Here is an 18,495-nt window from a genome sequence, read left to right as displayed (position 1 = left end):
TAATTTCCCCGTAGAAAAGTGACTGCCCTTTTAAATCCTGCTAATATGAGAAGGGGGTACAATTTCCCCGTAGAAAAGTGACTGCCCTATTAAATCCTGCTAATATGAGAAGGGGGTACAATTTCCCCGTAGAAAAGTGACTGCCCCCTTATATCCTGCTTATATTAGGAGGGGGTACAAATTCCCCGTAGAAAAGTGACTGCCCCCTTAAATCCTGCTTATATTAGGAGGGGGTATAATTTCCCCGTAGAAAAGTGACTGCCCCCTTATATCCAGCTTATATTAGGAGGGGGTAGAAATTCCCCGTAGAAAAGTGACTGCCCCCTTAAACCCTGCTTATATTAGGAGGGGGTACAATTTCCCCGTAGAAAAGTGACTGCCCCTTTAAATCCTGCTTATATTAGGAGGGGGTATTATTTCCCCGTAGAAAACTGACTGCCCTTTTAAATCCTGCTAATATGAGAAGGGGGTACAATTTCCCCGTAGAAAAGTGACTGCCCTATTAAATCCTGCTTATATTAGGAGGGGGTACAATTTCCCCGTAGAAAAGTGACTGCCCCTTAAATCCTGCTTATTAGGAGGGGGTATAATTTCCCCGTAGAAAAGTGACTGCCCGTTAAAATCCTGCTTATATTAGAAGGGGGTATAATTTCCCCGTAGAAAAGTGACTGCCCTATTAAATCCTGCTAATATGAGAAGGGGGTACAATTTCTCCGTAGAAAAGTGACTGCCCCCTTTTATCCAGCTTATATTAGAAGGGGGTATAATTTCCCCGTAGAAAAGTGACTGCCCTATTAAATCCTGCTAATATGAGAAGGGGGTACAATTTCTCCGTAGAAAAGTGACTGCCCCCTTATATCCAGCTTATATTAGAAGGGGGTACAAATTCCCCGTAGAAAAGTGACTGCCCTATTAATTCCTGCTTATATTAGGAGGGGGTACAATTTCCCCGTAGAAAAGTGACTGCCCCCTTATATCCTGCTAATATTAGGAGGGGGTACAAATTCCCCGTAGAAAAGTGACTGCCCCCTTAAATATTGCTTATATTAGGAGGGGGTATAATTTCCCCGTAGAAAAGTGACTGCCTTATTAAATCCTGCTAATATTAGAAGGGGGTACAATTTCCCCGTAGAAAAGTGACTGCCCCCTTATATCCTGCTTATATTAGGAGGGGGTATAATTTCCCCGTAGAAAAGTGACTGCCCCTTTAAATCCTGCTTATATTAGGAGGGAGTATAATTTCCCCGTACAAGAGTGAGTGCCCTATTAAATCCTGCTATTATGAGAAGGGGGTACATTTTCCCCGTAGAAAAGTGACTGCCCTATTAAATCTTGCTAATATGAGAAGGGGGTACAATTTCCTCGTAGAAAAGTGACTGCCCCCTAATATCCTGCTTATATTACGAGGGGGTACAAATTCCCCGTAGAAAAGTGACTGCCCCCTTAAATCCTGCTTATATTAGGAGGGGGTATAATTTCCCCGTAGAAAAGTGACTGCCCCCTTATATCCTGCTTATATTAGGAGGGGGTACAAATTCCCCGTAGAAAAGTGACTGCCCCCTTTATTCCTGCTTATATTAGGAGGGGGTATAATTTCCCCGTAGAAAAGTGACTGCCCCTTTAAATCCTGCTTATATTAGGAGGGGGTATAATTTCCCCGTAGAAAAGTGACTGCCCTATTAAATCCTGCTAATATGAGAAGGGGGTACAATTTCCCCGTAGAAAAGTGACTGCCCTATTAAATCCTGCTAATATGAGAAGGGGGTACAATTTCCCCGTAGAAAAGTGACTGCCCCCTTATATCCTGCTTATATTAGGAGGGGGTACAATTTCCTTGTAGAAAAGTGACTGCCCCTTTAAATCCTGCTTATATTAGGAGGGGGTATAATTTCCCCGTAGAAAAGTGACTGCCCCTTTAAATCCTGCTTATATTAGGAGGGGGTATAATTTCCCCGTAGAAAAGTGACTGCCCCCTTAAATCCTGCTAATATGAGAAGGGGGTACAATTTCCCCGTAGAAAAGTGACTGCCCTATTAAATCCTGCTAATATGAGAAGGGGGTACAATTTCCCCGTAGAAAAGTGACTGCCCCCTTATATCCTGCTTATATTAGGAGGGGGTACAATTTCCTTGTAGAAAAGTGACTGCCCCTTTAAATCCTGCTTATATTAGGAGGGGGTATAATTTCCCCGTAGAAAAGTGACTGCCCTATTAAATCCTGCTAATATGAGAAGGGGGTACAATTTCCCCGTAGAAAAGTGACTGCCCCCTTATATCCTGCTTATATTAGGAGGGGGTACAAATTCCCCGTAGAAAAGTGACTGCCCCCTTAAATCCTGCTTATATTAGGAGGGGGTATAATTTCCCCGTAGAAAAGTGACTGCCCGTTAAAATCCTGCTTATATTAGGAGGGGGTATAATTTCCCCGTAGAAAAGTGACTGCCCCCTTATATCCTGCTTATATTAGGAGGGGGTACAATTTCCCCGTAGAAAAGTGACTGGCCCCTTAAATCCTGCTTATATTAGGAGGGGGTATAATTTCCCCGTTGAAAAGTGACTGCCCCTTTAAATCCTGCTTATATTAGGAGGGGGTATAATTTCCCCGTAGAAAAGTGACTGCCCCTTTAAATCCTGTTTATATTAGGAGGGGGTATAATTTCTCCGTAGAAAAGTGACTGCCCTATTAAATCCTGCTAATATGAGATGGGGGTACAATTTCCCCGTAGAAAAGTGACTGCCCTATTAAATCCTGCTAATATGAGAAGGGAGATATTACATACTCTCTCAGCATTTTGTCGTACATTTCTTGGAACAAGCGACGGAATGTCTTAAACTAACAGCATGTTCCGTACTCTTTGTTTTATCGGGTACTTATTGGCATCCGCTATTACGTCTCCATTTTGCTTTCTCTCTGTTCTATCGTGGGCGATTCAGCTGCCTTTTCCTTGAAAGTGTGGATTTTTGTGGCAATGCTTCAGCTGGTCGGCTCATGTTAATGGGACGTATGCCTTAATTAATCACGTTTGACATAGATATTTACTAGCTTGAAAGAAAATATACTTTATATTTAGTTAATGTGATCAGAGGATTGTAGTAATCAATGTTTTATGCAGCATATAAACTTTCAACGGATAGTCACAAGCCACAGCGAACATAACCACAACTCTATTTCATAATTACACGTACAGAAGGATGAGTTCCACACTGAACTGCTAGCTGACGGGTGCCAGAAATTTCCACTATTACTATCAAAAAGATGTGACTCGTCACTTCCTTCATTATTGTCTCCAAAATCCATGTTTTCTATCGGTGCATGTACAGCCTACGTAGCGGGAAAGTGTGGCTTATGACTATATCACTACACAGATGACCACCAGGTTGGAGAGCCAAAAACTTCAGTGATGTACATATTATACTGCCATTCGAAAAGAAAAATGACAATGTCTCGCACTTTTTGGACAGTGGGTTGCTTATTGTGCATGATGGTATGTTCAACAACAACAACATAAAAATCAAACATGTGGCTTAAGAATATCATCCACTGACTCCTTCATGTGTTAAACATGGTGAATAATATGTAATAGGTTAGTTGCAAACCACAACGAAATTATAAATGTCTGTATTTGATAAAGTTTTTGTATAAATTGAAATACATCACATATTATATTAAAATGCACTACAGCATTATTGAAATACATATTTAGTGAAAAGAGATAAATCATAATTCTCATTCTATATGCATTGTATATTATTTTTTTGTTCAATTTTTTTGAAGTTAAAACAATTGTTTTATTTGACTTGTGTACTCCTGGTGTTTCTGAATCGTATTGATTCTGATCAAAATGTTACAATTAAAACTATAGTCTGTGTGTAGATGTATCTTGTTATTTGATTTGATTTGATTTTGATTTTAAAATTTTTGGGTGCATCAGCACTAAGGCTATTTTGCACCCGTCACACTATACGGGGTCCAGCCCCTTACCGTTACACGTAACAACTCTAACGTTGCTTAATTAAAATCATAAAAGATTAAAATGTTCTGACTGTTGTTAAAAGCCGAGGCTGTAAAGAACACTCAGCACAAATAAGGACAAACCACAGGACAACACACACAAAATTATACTGGCCATAGTGCCAGTCGCCAGAGCCTCGTTAGTCTTTAGTCCAGGGTGCACTACGTGGAAGTGAGGTTGACTTTTGGGCGCCTACGTGAAAGGTACCCCTTACACCCCTTACACCCCTTGTTATTTGTTCCTATGAAAATATGATTAGTGTGTACATAAATATGTTGGTGTGTGTAAGTATGTTTATATGTAATATATGTTTCTGTGTAACAAAATTATGATTTATCAACCTCATAACACGAATAACGTGTGTATTCGATTATTTTAAAAATTGATCAAAGGTTCTATCATAAAATGCATCAATGTAATTTTTAAATTCGAGAGTTACTACGGATATGTGGAAGCAACCACTTTCAATTATATTTTACAAGTTATAAAATATTTCCATGTTAAAATATCGCTTCTACGGGCTCTCGTCGTGCTTTTCAAATAAATATAATTACCACAAAGGACAAAGTGTTTTACTTTTTGTTAGTTATGCATAGATTATATAAGAAGTATTTTTATGATGAGAAACCTATTTATTTGTGACAGTACACACACACATTGTGTACAAATTTGTTGTCCAAAATGTTTCAAGAAAATGCAATTCAAATGTCTTGATTGATGGATTGATTGAGTTAGCGTTTTAATTTATGCACACTAAGTCTAATCAAGAATGGACCCACAGTTTAAAGTTGGATCCGAATTACTATGTGCCTCCACCGGGTATTGAACCCAGGACACCTTTATCACCCTACTCAAATGGTAGACTCATTCAAATATTTTGATGAACATTCAAATGAGAAAGTTGTACGTAATAATTAAGTCAATGATGAGCCAGATACCAGAGTTATAAAGGCTTTATACGACAATATAGTACATCTAATTTCCCTACTGTTTTGTGAAGTAAATTAAGTAAGCAGCAACTTTTCTCCGTAGCATTTTGTATGCAATTTCTCATGTAAGAACTAATTATTAGAACAGTAACTTTTCTAGGGGGAAATTTGTACCCCCTCCATATATATTAAAGATAAAAGGGGCAGTCACTTTTCTACGGGGAAATTGTACCCCCTTCTAATATTAGCAGGATTTAATGGGGCAGTCACTTTTCTACGGGGAAATTATACCCCCTCCTAATATAAGCAGTATTTAAGGGGGCAGTCACTTTTCTACGGGGAAATTGTACCCACTGATAATATAAGCAGAATTTAAGGAGGCAGTTACTTTTCTACGGGGAATTTGTACCCCCCCTAATATTAGCAGGATTTAAAGGGCAGTCACTTTATACTGGGAAATTGTACCCCCCCCTAATATTTGCAGGATTTAAGGGGGCAGTCACTTTTCTACGGGGAATTTGTACCCCCTCCTAATATAAGCTGGATATAAGGGGGCAGTCACTTTTCTACGGAGAAATTGTACCCCCTTCTCATATTAGCAGGATTTAATAGGGCAGTCACTTTTCTACGGGGAAATTGTACCCCCTTCTCATATTAGCAGGATTTAAAAGGGCAGTCACTTTTCTACGGGGAAATTATACCCCCTCCTAATATAAGCAGGATTTAAAGGGGCAGTCACTTTTCTACAAGGAAATTGTACCCCCTCCTAATATAAGCAGGGTTTAAGGGGGCAGTCACTTTTCTACGGGGAATTTGTACCCCCTCCTAATATAAGCAGGATATAAGGGGGCAGTTACTTTTCTACGGAGAAATTGTACCCCCTTCTCATATTAGCAGGATTTAATAGGGCAGTCACTTTTCTACGGGGAAATTATACCCCCTCCTAATATAAGCAGGATTTAAGGGGGCAGTCAATTTTCTACGGGGAATTTGTACCCCCTCTTAATATAAGCAGGATATAAGGGGGCAGTCACTTTTCTACGGGGAAATTGTACCCCCTTCTCATATTAGCAGGATTTAATAGGGCAGTCACTTTTCTACGGGGAAATTGTACTCCCTTCTCATATTAGCAGGATTTAATAGGGCAGTCACTTTTCTACGGGGAAATTATACCCCCTCCTAATATAAGCAGGATTTAAAGGGGCAGTCACTTTTCTACGGGGAAATTATACCCCCTCCTAATATAAGCAGGAATAAAGGGGGCAGTCACTTTTCTACGGGGAATTTGTACCCCCTCCTAATATAAGCAGGATATAAGGGGCAGTCACTTTTCTACGGGGAAATTATACCCCCTCCTAATATAAGCAGGATTTAAGGGGGCAGTCACTTTTCTACGGGGAATTTGTACCCCCTCGTAATATAAGCAGGATATAAGGGGGCAGTCACTTTTCTACGAGGAAATTGTACCCCCTTCTCATATTAGCAAGATTTAATAGGGCAGTCACTTTTCTACGGGGAAAATGTACCCCCTTCTCATAATAGCAGGATTTAATAGGGCACTCACTCTTGTACGGGGAAATTATACTCCCTCCTAATATAAGCAGGATTTAAAGGGGCAGTCACTTTTCTACGGGGAAATTATACCCCCTCCTAATATAAGCAGGAATAAAGGGGGCAGTCACTTTTCTATGGGGAATTTGTACCCCCTCCTAATATAAGCAGGATATAAGGGGGCAGTCACTTTTCTACGGGGAAATTGTACCCCCTTCTAATATTAGCAGGATTTAATAAGGCAGTCACTTTTCTACGGGGAAATTATACCCCCTCCTAATATAAGCAATATTTAAGGGGGCAGTCACTTTTCTACGGGGAATTTGTACCCCCTCCTAATATTAGCAGGATATAAGGGGGCAGTCACTTTTCTACGGGGAAATTGTACCCCCTCCTAATATAAGCAGGAATTAATAGGGCAGTCACTTTTCTACGGGGAATTTGTACCCCCTTCTAATATAAGCTGGATATAAGGGGGCAGTCACTTTTCTACGGAGAAATTGTACCCCCTTCTCATATTAGCAGGATTTAATAGGGCAGTCACTTTTCTACGGGGAAATTATACCCCCTCCTAATATAAGCTGGATATAAGGGGGCAGTCACTTTTCTACGGAGAAATTGTACCCCCTTCTCATATTAGCAGGATTTAATAGGGCAGTCACTTTTCTACGGGGAAATTATACCCCCTTCGAATATAAGCAGGATTTTAACGGGCAGTCACTTTTCTACGGGGAAATTATACCCCCTCCTAATAAGCAGGATTTAAGGGGCAGTCACTTTTCTACGGGGAAATTGTACCCCCTCCTAATATAAGCAGGATTTAATAGAGCAGTCACTTTTCTACGGGGAAATTGTACCCCCTTCTCATATTAGCAGGATTTAAAAGGGCAGTCAGTTTTCTACGGGGAAATAATACCCCCTCCTAATATAAGCAGGATTTAAAGGGGCAGTCACTTTTCTACGGGGAAATTGTACCCCCTCCTAATATAAGCAGGGTTTAAGGGGGCAGTCACTTTTCTACGGGGAATTTCTACCCCCTCCTAATATAAGCTGGATATAAGGGGGCAGTCACTTTTCTACGGGGAAATTATACCCCCTCCTAATATAAGCAGGATTTAAGGGGGCAGTCACTTTTCTACGGGGAATTTGTACCCCCTCCTAATATAAGCAGGATATAAGGGGGCAGTCACTTTTCTACGGGGAAATTGTACCCCCTTCTCATATTAGCAGGATTTAATAGGGCAGTCACTTTTCTACGGGGAAATTGTACCCCCTTCTCATATTAGCAGGATTTAAAAGGGCAGTCACTTTTCTACGGGGAAATTATACCCCCTCCTAATATAAGCAGGATTTAAAGGGGCAGTCACTTTTCTACGGGGAAATTGTACCCCCTCCTAATATAAGCAGGGTTTAAGGGGGCAGTCACTTTTCTACGGGGAATTTGTACCCCCTCCTAATATAAGCTGGATATAAGGGGGCAGTCACTTTTCTACGGAGAAATTGTACCCCCTTCTCATATTAGCAGGATTTAATAGGGCAGTCACTTTTCTACGGGGAAATTATACCCCCTCCTAATATAAGCAGGATTTTAACGGGCAGTCACTTTTCTACGGGGAAATTATACCCCCTCCTAATATAAGCAGGATTTAAGGGGGCAGTCACTTTTCTACGGGGAAATTGTACCCCCTCCTAATATAAGCAGGATTTAATTGGGCAGTCACTTTTCTACGGGGATTTTGTACCCCCTCTTTTAAGTGGGAATTGACAGGCAGTCATTTTTCTACGGGGATATTTTACCCCCTGCTTAATTGACGGGAACTGAAAAGGGCAGTCATTTTTCTCTGTAGAAAATTGACTGTACAGTCATTTTTCTACGGAGTCCAAATTCCCCGTCACGAAGACGGGGAATTCGGACTGCGTAGAAAATTGACTGTACAGTCACTTTTCTACGGAGTCCAAATTCCCCGTTACACCGGGATCAGTTGCATGACAACCAGCAGCAAAGGAATTCCGAAATATAATGTTGCCCGAGGGATGCTTAAATGGCTCCATCAATATTCCCGGGGAAAAGTCGTAAACACCATATATATAATAATGAAGGTACTATGAAAGGTCGGTGCGTGGTTGGAAGATGAAAGATTCGGGTGGCAGATGGAACCAGTCATAAAGGTAACTTCGAAAATTAATAGCGGTATTTTGCTGGGAGCAGAATGAACTTACAGTACTGTGTTATTGCAAGTTCAACGGCTGTTTCACGAGCTTTTCATAAGGCAGCTTACAGTCTTGATGGTAGTTATGGTGCAGTGTTAAAAAGTTTTAGATTTTCAAACTTTTAGTTTGCAGTCGCTCCTGAATGAAGTCAATAGTTACAGGTTTAGTTTTTGCTAGTTTCGTAGTTGCGATTAAAACCTGCCAACTGACAAAACTGTTTCCACATCAACAAGAAATATAAGCTCCAGTGTCCTTTCTCTATACAAAAAATTAATGAACGTATTAATTGTTAATTCAATTGTGTTAAATTTGCCATCCGGACATGACGTGGTGTTTTATTAATTAAAATAAGTTGCCACTACAATGAAGATCAATAATCAAAGATTGGGAAGTTTGTATCAAGAATTTGATACAAGAGTAATTTATATTAGCACGTACGTTATGTTGATACCGAATAACAAGCTTGAACCAATATATTAAATGGTTTGTGTGTACAGTGTAATCTCGTGTAATTGTTATTGTCATCATGGCAAAATGTGTATGTTGGTGCATATGATTGGAGTTCGGTGCACAAGATAGGCTAATCGTAGACCACGGAGACAAGTTAAATTGTTTAGTATACCAATCATCAGTAACAAAAATGTGAATTGCTTTGTGGAGAATGTATCAAAGTTAAATTGATTACTGCCGGAAGGAAAAAAATGGATGCATAGCGAAGTCCAATCGTATTGCTGTCAAGTCGTATAGGAAACGTCCGGAATTACAAAGTGGAATAAAAGTTGGTGAATTTAAACTAGCTTTGTATGGATTGTTGCCATATTCATTGTATTGCCAAAAAGAAAGAAAATTATTAGTGTGCGTCAGTCGTATTGATATTAGTAAGGCTCTGATCTTTATTGTCATTTTCCTGAACCTGTGTCTTTACGCCAAAGTTAATTTTAACTCTTTCCTATCTTCTGTGAACACAATTGTTGGTTTTATTGGTCATGTAAATATATGATTTTACGATATTTTAGTTGTCGTGTTTTGACTAAAAACATGGTATAAATAGCATACCTTTGCCATATATTGAGGATGTTTTTAACATTTCATCAGATATTATTCATAAAATTATGTTTTGTGCCCGTAGTGCAAAGGAATTATGGTTTCGATTCCCTTCTTTTTCTTAGAAATATGTTACTATGAAGTGGGAAAATACGGAATTTACAAGGAATGTGCTGTGAAACAAAGCATGAGAGTAAACGTTTTTCTTCGCCCTAAAAAGTATGAATTCATTTTATCCCTTTACAGGGTAAACAACATGTAAAGGACACTTTCCTACAAAAGCAGTGATTTTGTAAAATTCTTAATTAAGGTATACTGGGTTAGATGCTAATTTTCAGTTATTTAGGCCATATTTTGGTGACATTTAAGACAAACGCCTGCACATTTCTCAGTTTTAGGTCATAGGAATGCGAACTGTATTAATTAGCTCTCAATATATGTTAATATATTTTAGAAATTTTGCATGAATCAGATATCTTGCATATTTTGGATTCATATCAGAGTCAATATTTCCCCATCGTCTAGGTGGAATTTTCGCTGTGCTACCCATTATTTCATTTTGCCTACTTGTGTAGGCGTGTTAATATAATCTATTGCAAGAATCGTGTACCCTTGATGTGGCGTGGGCGCTTTCAACATCAGGAAAAGGTATTGAATAGACTTGAGTAGGTGGTGCAAACAGCTGGATAAATACTTCCTACAGTAATAAATTTCAGAGGAAAATTAATAGAAAGGGTACTTATTGTAAAGGATGCTCTTAGAGAATTTTGAGTAACAAACAATTCTCTTTTATTGACCATAGTCTTGTGTAAATTCAGTTGGGAAATTTCGTTTGTTGTTTTCCTCCTATCTGTTACTATACAAGTTGATATTATCGACAATTTGTTTAATGGGAATCGTGCTCAGTGTGGCGTTAGTGGTCTTGGCGCGATAGTATCGATAGGTTAATTTTATCTGCACTACTCGATATCTGAGCTTAATCAGAAGATGCTGAAATGGACTCCGTTGAAGTTTATCCAACGATTTACAGCTTCTTCGTTTGATTGTAATATATTTTAATGTATTAATATTACTCATATCAGCGTGATATTGCCTCAGAGGTAGCAGAAAGAAAAGGTTGAATTCCTTTTTTGAATTTTTTAATTTTTTAATGTGCATATTACTAGAAACTTTTATTATTATGTCCATTCTTTCGGTTTTAAGAGCTCGTAATAAATCGATTAAATTATTTTTTCCATCAAAGAAGGGAGTGGTTTTATTTTTAAAAATCAAAATTTAAAATCGTGGTTACCAATTAGAAAAGGTTGCTAATACCCGTCCGGTGGCAAGGGTTAACATCCAGTACAGTACCCATCCTTTCTATTTCCCGTGGCAGGGTAAATATACAGCCAAGCAATGTGCACGTTAAGCAAATACATGTGCTGCGCATGTATTTCCAGTGGCCAAAGTTTGTTATTTTTAAGTCCACTTTATAGTGAGATAAGCTAATCGGGACTGGACCTGCAGTTTAAAGTAGGATCAGACACACTCTTCAATGTGCACCCACCGGGAATCGAACCCGGGAGACCTTGATTACAAGACGACGACGTTACCACTACGCCATCAGGAGGCCTATTTTATTTCAGCAGCATCGCCTTTGTTCTGACGTCATGCATCGGTAGGCGGGGCTTGTGGTACGTTTATGTGTGAAAGGGAGACCCCGCTATTCTGTACGCTTGGAGACCGGACGCCTGATGATAATTTTGCACAGCGCGGCAAAGGTAATGGAATTGTCCACTCCCCAATTGGCACGCCTGTTACGGAGGAAATGACAAAGTGCTAAAGCATGTGGAATTATCCGCGGAGAGGACCGTGAAATAGTAGCCGACCTTTCATGCGTTGTTCACATGGCGCTCTTTGGTGTATAGGGTTAATTGCGAGGACGGGAAGAAAGCGCAATGTCAAAGGGAATAATGTGAAGCGGTTGGGAGGGCGAGAGTCGCACACACACACAGCTTACAACTTCAACGGTATACAGGGTGTTGCCGTACAGCACTGGCAAATCTTCACACTGTGTAGAGATCATCAATATGAACTTTTCTTAACGGTTTGCTTGTTTGGGACCTCGTTTTGTCGCTATGAACTACCCCAAAACTGTGTTCTTTCCGCGCTTTCCAGAATTCACCAACGTGCATCAGACTGGTGCATCAAAAATGACGTCAAATTCGGTGAAATTCGGAAAGCTTCATACTGAAAGAAGTGAAAGTTACATTCGGAATGCGCACGTATATCTGCGTTTATCAGGGAAAAAATCACCATCAGTGACTAAATCACAGAAGATATTTCATGAATATTATATATTTTCATTTAACATCTTATTTTGCATGTGAAGTACGAATTTAAGTGGTATTCTTTTGTAAAGATATCGATTCTTGCAAATGGATGCATTCCTGAATGTTGCAGCAGAAGATGGACGCATGTTTTGTTGCATCGGCATACTTTATTTCACTTTGCGTGCAAGTGAAGGAGTAATAGTATTTAAAATGTCGACATTTTATGTCTGCATCCAGTTTATTCGTCCTCCGTGCAACAAAACCGTCGTGACATTCCGTACTATTGCCTACAGAACGCATATCACGAATCGGAAGAAGCTTCAGTGCAGACGACGCCATTTTGATTCACCAGCCGCACCAGCTCTTGAGGCTGGTGTAAATCGATTACGTCATGGTTTAACCTGGTGAAAGCTTTGGTACGCCCCGATGAAATACGGAACGCCGAAGCGTGCATCAGCGGTGCACCAGCCCTTCCACCAGTGGAATCTGGAAAGTGCGGCTTAATCTTGTATATGTGCATCCACGATGCACAGATCCACATTTACCACTGGCGCTTATCTTTGTGTCTTATCTGGTGTGCAAAAGTTAAGGACGAAGTTGAAAAGAGTAACGTAAAGCTGTATGCAGCAGTAGTAGCAGCACTAAAACACAAGCATGTAATAAACTGTTAATAAGAACGGGCGAAGCAACGTACGTAATAAAGTCGTGTGATGTACGGTTTACGACGCAGCCCAATTACGTTAGTTGAACAGGAGTCACCGGATCGCGTGCATGAGTGTCGCATGCGGTCGATTTTGTTTACTTTGTGCTAAGAGACAAGAGCATCTTGATGCATTCGCTCGTGATTGAATAATTGAGAGGCTTCAGAAGGGGTAATTTGTGATAAGTATGCCTAAAGACTTAGTTTTCGCCTATGGCAACGGGAGACTGTTTTCCACCCAAAAGCACCCACATAAAGGACCACCGTCCGGCCGCACAGTTCAAGAGGCATCGACAAAATAACAATATGCGAGAGAACAAGAGCATAGGTCAAAATATCGCAGTTTACTGTGGCCAGGTGACTACACAAAGGTGGACTATTTACCCAACGGCAATTACGCTATGCCCTATAAACGCATGTTCATCGGGCACCCTTTATAGGGGTCCAAAGATAATAAGAACTTGATAATTGGGCAGTGGGTTACGTTACTCTTCCCTAAAATTAGTCTCTTAGCGATTCTCGATGCCACCCAGTCTGGTGTGAAGTAGGAAGAAGGTAACTCCCCGAAAACATCACTGATAAATATGACGCCTTCTGTGTTACGTACGGACACATTACGATTGCTGTCTATGTGAAAATCCAGATACTGGAAGGAGGTGCTGTAACTGGTGCGTACTACTGTAATGTGGCAATCCTTCCCCATATTCGTCTGTTCCAAGGTGTCTCTCGCCTCACAGTTCCTGTTTATGGATAATAACACCACACTCCATCATACAGCGGCTGCTGGCGGTCTGTTTAAAACAGGCATTCGGCGGATGGGTTGGCCAGCACATTCTACTGATATAAATCCCATACAAAATGCGTTGAACGCCTTGGACTGTCAGAGAACTTAAGAAGGAATGGACAAAACTGCTTCAAGAACTTTGGAACAACCTAATGCGGCATATGGGTAGACAGTACTTGTTTGTTTGAATGCGGCATATGGGTAGACAGTACTTGTTTGTTTGAATTTTGTTTTGAGTCCAATTTTATGCACAGATGGGCTAATTGAGACTGGACCTACAGTTTAAAGTGGGATCCGAACCACTATATGCCTTCACTGGTATCGAACCCGAAAGCCCTTGATGGGTAGAAGGTGCATATCATGAATCGACGTTAGGTTGTTCCCTACTGAGCACCTCCTCTTTCCTTTGTACAGTCTGCGGCAGTGATGCATCTGCACCATAGCACCCAGTACTTGTAACTAGTTCTGAATAAGTTACACTTTATCGTTTTTTTATTTGTGTAGGTAAATCAACCAGAAACTAGTGGAGATAATTTAATATGGCTTTCACATATCCGGCCACTCATGTGAGATGTTTGTCAAAATATTGCTCAAACGTAAGTTTAGCACACCAGCGTATTCATGCTTTGTATTTGCTATCCTGTAACGATGGCTTTTCCAGTTCCCATCCCTGTAATCCCTACAGAAACATGGTACGAATCGGCTTTTGAGATTGACGCTACTGATGCGAAGTTTGCCGTCTAAAGCACTCTTTTAAAAACTTTGTCGTGTAATCTCGGAGCTACGCGATAACTTTCTCGATTTGCGACTTCCGCATCGATCGCTGTCGTTTCCGCATTGTGAAGTTCACTCAGGCAACGTGAGCGAAGCAAAGTTCAGGAAATTTGATCAAGTGAAGCAGGCGTAAATGTTATAACCTTTTCCACGCGCGTTTTGTATGGACTTTCTGCAGTAGTGGGGAAAATGGATGAAGATGGATTGGAATTTTTTTTATTGCTTTCTTGACCTCTTTCTCTTCTTTGTCGTTTAAGTTATAATGCTTACACGAACAGAATTTTGTTGGGCAGTAAGGTAGAATTTTTATTTTCCATCCAAAAGCATTTGAGATCCAGAGTTTTTTGCAAATTGACAGTCGCAATTTTAATATGGTTTAATGCAAGTTATGGCAATGAGAAACGGATGTACAGTCCCTAACACTTCTAGTTTATAACAATCCCTAGCAGACCAATAAGATCGTAGAACTGCCCGTGCCTAGACAATTAACGAAGCACAGCATGGCTGTATTTACTACCTAGTATATTATGATCCTGAAAATAAAGAAAAGTAGCGCTGATTTTGATTCAGCATTACAAGAATACAAAAACATGTATAATTCAAGGGGGATAAATTTTACCGAGTAATTCGAATTATCTAAGTTCAAATTAAAAAGAGTCCACTGTATTTTGATTTGACATTCCTTAAAGTATGCTGTGATTAGTTTCAGATTGGTACGAAAGACATCTTTGTCATGTGGGAAACTAAAATACGAATTGCTCGTCAGTGTGCTTAGCTTATGAAAATTGCAAAAGTTTGAGATTCAACAAAAAAAAATTGACACCGAGAATTATACGTGCATTCTGCGTGAAATGCCAATAGTCCATTCTTAAAAGAAAACTCTTTAGAATAAAATATTCACAAACAGTCTATGTCCATCATAGTCACATGAAATAGGAAAAGGGGGAAACTGGTGTCACCGCATAACAAATTTCGTATCGACTTATAATGATAATGGTTAGTGGGTCGCGTTATAGAATTATAGCTAGAATTGCACTTATTAGTCTGAACCATAAAGGGCAGTATTATAAATGTAGGAAAAATTCCGTTTTATCACCCTCCTCTGATGTGACAAATATCAGAGACACAAAGTATTTTTACAAGAAATGTGAAAATGAAAGGGAAGAATTGCACACATACCGTAACATTTATATCTCTAAAATTTAGAAAATGTAAGCAGGAAAACATAATTATTCTGTGCAAATATTCTTTTGTCTCTGTGACAGACATTGTAACAAGCATGCACACATTTCATTAGCATTATTACCAATTGACAACCGATGCGTAGATGTATTATATAACGTATAAATGGAAACATTGTCATAAATTTGAATTCATACGTATTTCGGGGCAAGCTTGAATTTTTTGGTCCCTGTGTAATACTTTTGAAAAATACCAAATCATCACTTGGTGGACCTTATGTGGCAACTTCAAGAAACTCATTAAACTGTTTGCACAGGTGTAAGACAAAACAACACGAAGGTAAACATATCTCTGTACAGTGGATCTGCTTTCTACTACAGTTAAGCACACCACAACCGTTTAGTTAAAAACCTATCGTGTTGTTTGCGGTACAAGGTAAATAATTAAATAAGCTGATTTAGTACTTAACGGTTATTCACTGCATAAGTTTTTGTGACCTAGTTTCCCTTCAAACTTAATTGCCTATTAACCCATATATCTCTTTATTTTCCGGATTTAAGAGGCTGACAAACTTGTTCATGGCCTGCTAATTAATGTAAGCACTGAACAAATGAACGCTTTATTTTGATTCGGTCACTGTAAACAACTTGCTGCATATGGTAAGAAGACCCAAATTGAAATCCTTTCTTTTTTCTCTCCCTCTCTTTCGTCAAGCTATGTCATTGTTTGTGTTTCTGCGATTCCACTTAAAACCAGAAATGTTGGCTTGTAAATTAAGTTGTCAAAAGGAGAACCGAAGGATTTTCTCCGTAGTTCGAGTCTCTGTGATTCTTCGAACGATTGATGGTTAGGACTAAGTATAGGGATGGTATCGAGATCCTTTTAAAATCGAGACGAGAACGAGATACGATTAAACCCCTTCGAGATTTGGTGTCCGGAATTACAGGGACTTATAATACTTACGAAATTTGAGAAATATCAAACCAAATTGGCTTTTACTGTAGGACTTCTTCAGACATACCAAGGGGTGATATCTACCTGATATATTATTACAATAATAAGTATTATTGTAATAATGTAAGTATATTTACAAAGCAACAATTACAATGCTGGTAGTTAGGACCTCAGTTGAACGTGGGAAGTGGCCTTCCCGATTAATCTATCCGACCATAAAAGTGACTTAAAACAAGAAAACTTTTGGTATAAATTGTCATGGAAACAACGGTCGCAATTAAGTAGGACCTTATAATTATGGCCCCCTAAGTTGCATCACCCTCTGATTATTCCCCTGACTGTAAACTAGACTGGACTGCAGGTACTCCCCGGTGACATAGTGGTAACGCCGCCAACTTGTAATCAACGGGCCTAGGATTCGTTCCCAGGTAGAGGCACATTGCACGGTGGTTCGGCTGAGCATAAAATGGAATTAAAACAACTTTAATGGGCTTGAATACGAAAGTTATGACTAGCTTACAGCATCTAGGTAAAGATTACTGATATGATGTAGTTTACATTAATATTTACAAATTTACCAGAGTAGAGGAACGTAACATATCTAGCACGTTTGCAAACAAAGTGCATGAGGGATTTCTTAAAAGCCACCGGCAAAAGAAAGCGTGGGTTGGATGAGATTTGGTTTTTCCCGAGAAGGGAATGAGCTATATTTCAGTCATACTCGGGATCATGAAACCTTTTTAAATATTCTCTACTCCACTCCACTCCATTCATTACAGCTATACAAAGCTTATCTGACTCACCTGTCCAAATAGCGTGCTCACGCGTATTTCTCCAACTTGTTTTACTGATTTATCTTAATAAAATCTCGCATAATTGCCGTAAATTTACTCGCTTCATAATTTTCTGTCAGGTTCCCTTTCGCCCCTTGTTGAAGCTCTTTTCGATATATTCTGGTTGTAGTGTGCGTGACTAGCCTCGCTTTATTCCCATTATAATGCCTTTGGTAGACACACTTGTATCCCTCTGTAGGTACGATGAGAAGCCAGAGATTCTCGGTTCGAATCTCTGAAAAGACGTGTGTTCATGTTTTCCTTAAACTATTAACAAAGAGGTTGCATGCGTGTGCTTCTACAAACAGGCAAGAACGTGAATGTGTTAATTCCAAGAACATCATTGAAGGTAATCTCTTTCGATGCGAGTCTGTGGTGACCACGCGGTGTTCAATTAAATTTTGGCATTTTGGAGGGTAAAATTAACTGCAGCGGTTCAACCGGCAGGGCGTCTGACCGCCAGGCTGGAGATCTGGAGTTGGTTCCTGGCGTGAGTGATTTCTGGAATTCTTTTATCCGTGTATGGTACAACTAGAAGATAGGTTGAGCTCTTCAGATTGTACTGGGTTTCCCAGTGTCGAGCAAGATCTGGAACATAGAGTTTCTAAAATATAAGCATAATTCACCGACAGCACAAGGTTAATTTCCCTATATAAAGCCATCAATATCTGACAATACTGCAGCGGATATTTTCTGGGACATTTGTCCCTTTACACTTCTACGTATATATCAGTCTTGAAATTAATGCCAGTGAAAATAAATTTTAATGATATAATCATTGTGTGTGTGTTTTATATAAATAATACATGGTATAGGCGCATATAATTTTAGCTCTGAGTGATGAGTGTAATCAGAATGTAAAGTGTCTGATGTGAGTGTATGTATTAGCCAGTGTTTTATCTCTTTCTCTAGCACCAAGATGTAGGGTGCAGTATGTCTGGAATAGATCAGCAAGACCGGAATGGGGGCGGGGAGAGTTTGGATGCTGTCCTATTACGGGGCATGTCCCGTAGTGTCAGCGACTCCACTCTCCGTCAACCCCGCCCCAATCTTACTTTGCCTCTTCCTTCCGTGACGTCCCTTATGCAGTTCAAGGTAAGTTGATGAATCAGCTGTCCCATTCTTAGTAAACCAGAGTTTTTGTACATAAGATGTCCAGATGGTAAGGGGTCCGACTGTCATGCAGGAGGCCCAGTTTCGATTCTCAGC

The 18,495-nt window shown here is 39.8% G+C and overlaps 1 protein-coding gene across 7 annotated transcripts in view; it reads left to right on the top strand.

The window, feature by feature from the left end:
- dop (microtubule-associated serine/threonine (MAST) protein kinase dop) overlaps nt 1-18,495 on the top strand; it is a 1,057,607-nt gene that overhangs the window by 973,890 nt on the left and 65,222 nt on the right. For 3 of the 7 annotated variants that reach the window (XM_083117700.1, XM_083117701.1, XM_083117697.1), the window contains exon 2: nt 18,199-18,381. The exons of the other annotated variants lie outside the window; for them this stretch is intronic. In XM_083117700.1, the coding sequence (XP_082973826.1) occupies nt 18,199-18,381 (183 nt within the window). The remainder of the gene's footprint in view (nt 1-18,198; nt 18,382-18,495) is intronic. 7 annotated transcript variants of the gene reach the window in all.

Source organism: Lepisma saccharinum, chromosome 2, assembly GCF_977018435.1.
Source record: "Lepisma saccharinum chromosome 2, izLepSacc3.1, whole genome shotgun sequence".
In the NCBI taxonomy this organism is placed as follows: Eukaryota; Metazoa; Arthropoda; class Insecta; order Zygentoma; family Lepismatidae; genus Lepisma; species Lepisma saccharinum.
The sequence above is the reverse complement of the archived record's forward strand: the minus strand, read 5'-3'. Positions and strand labels throughout refer to the sequence as shown.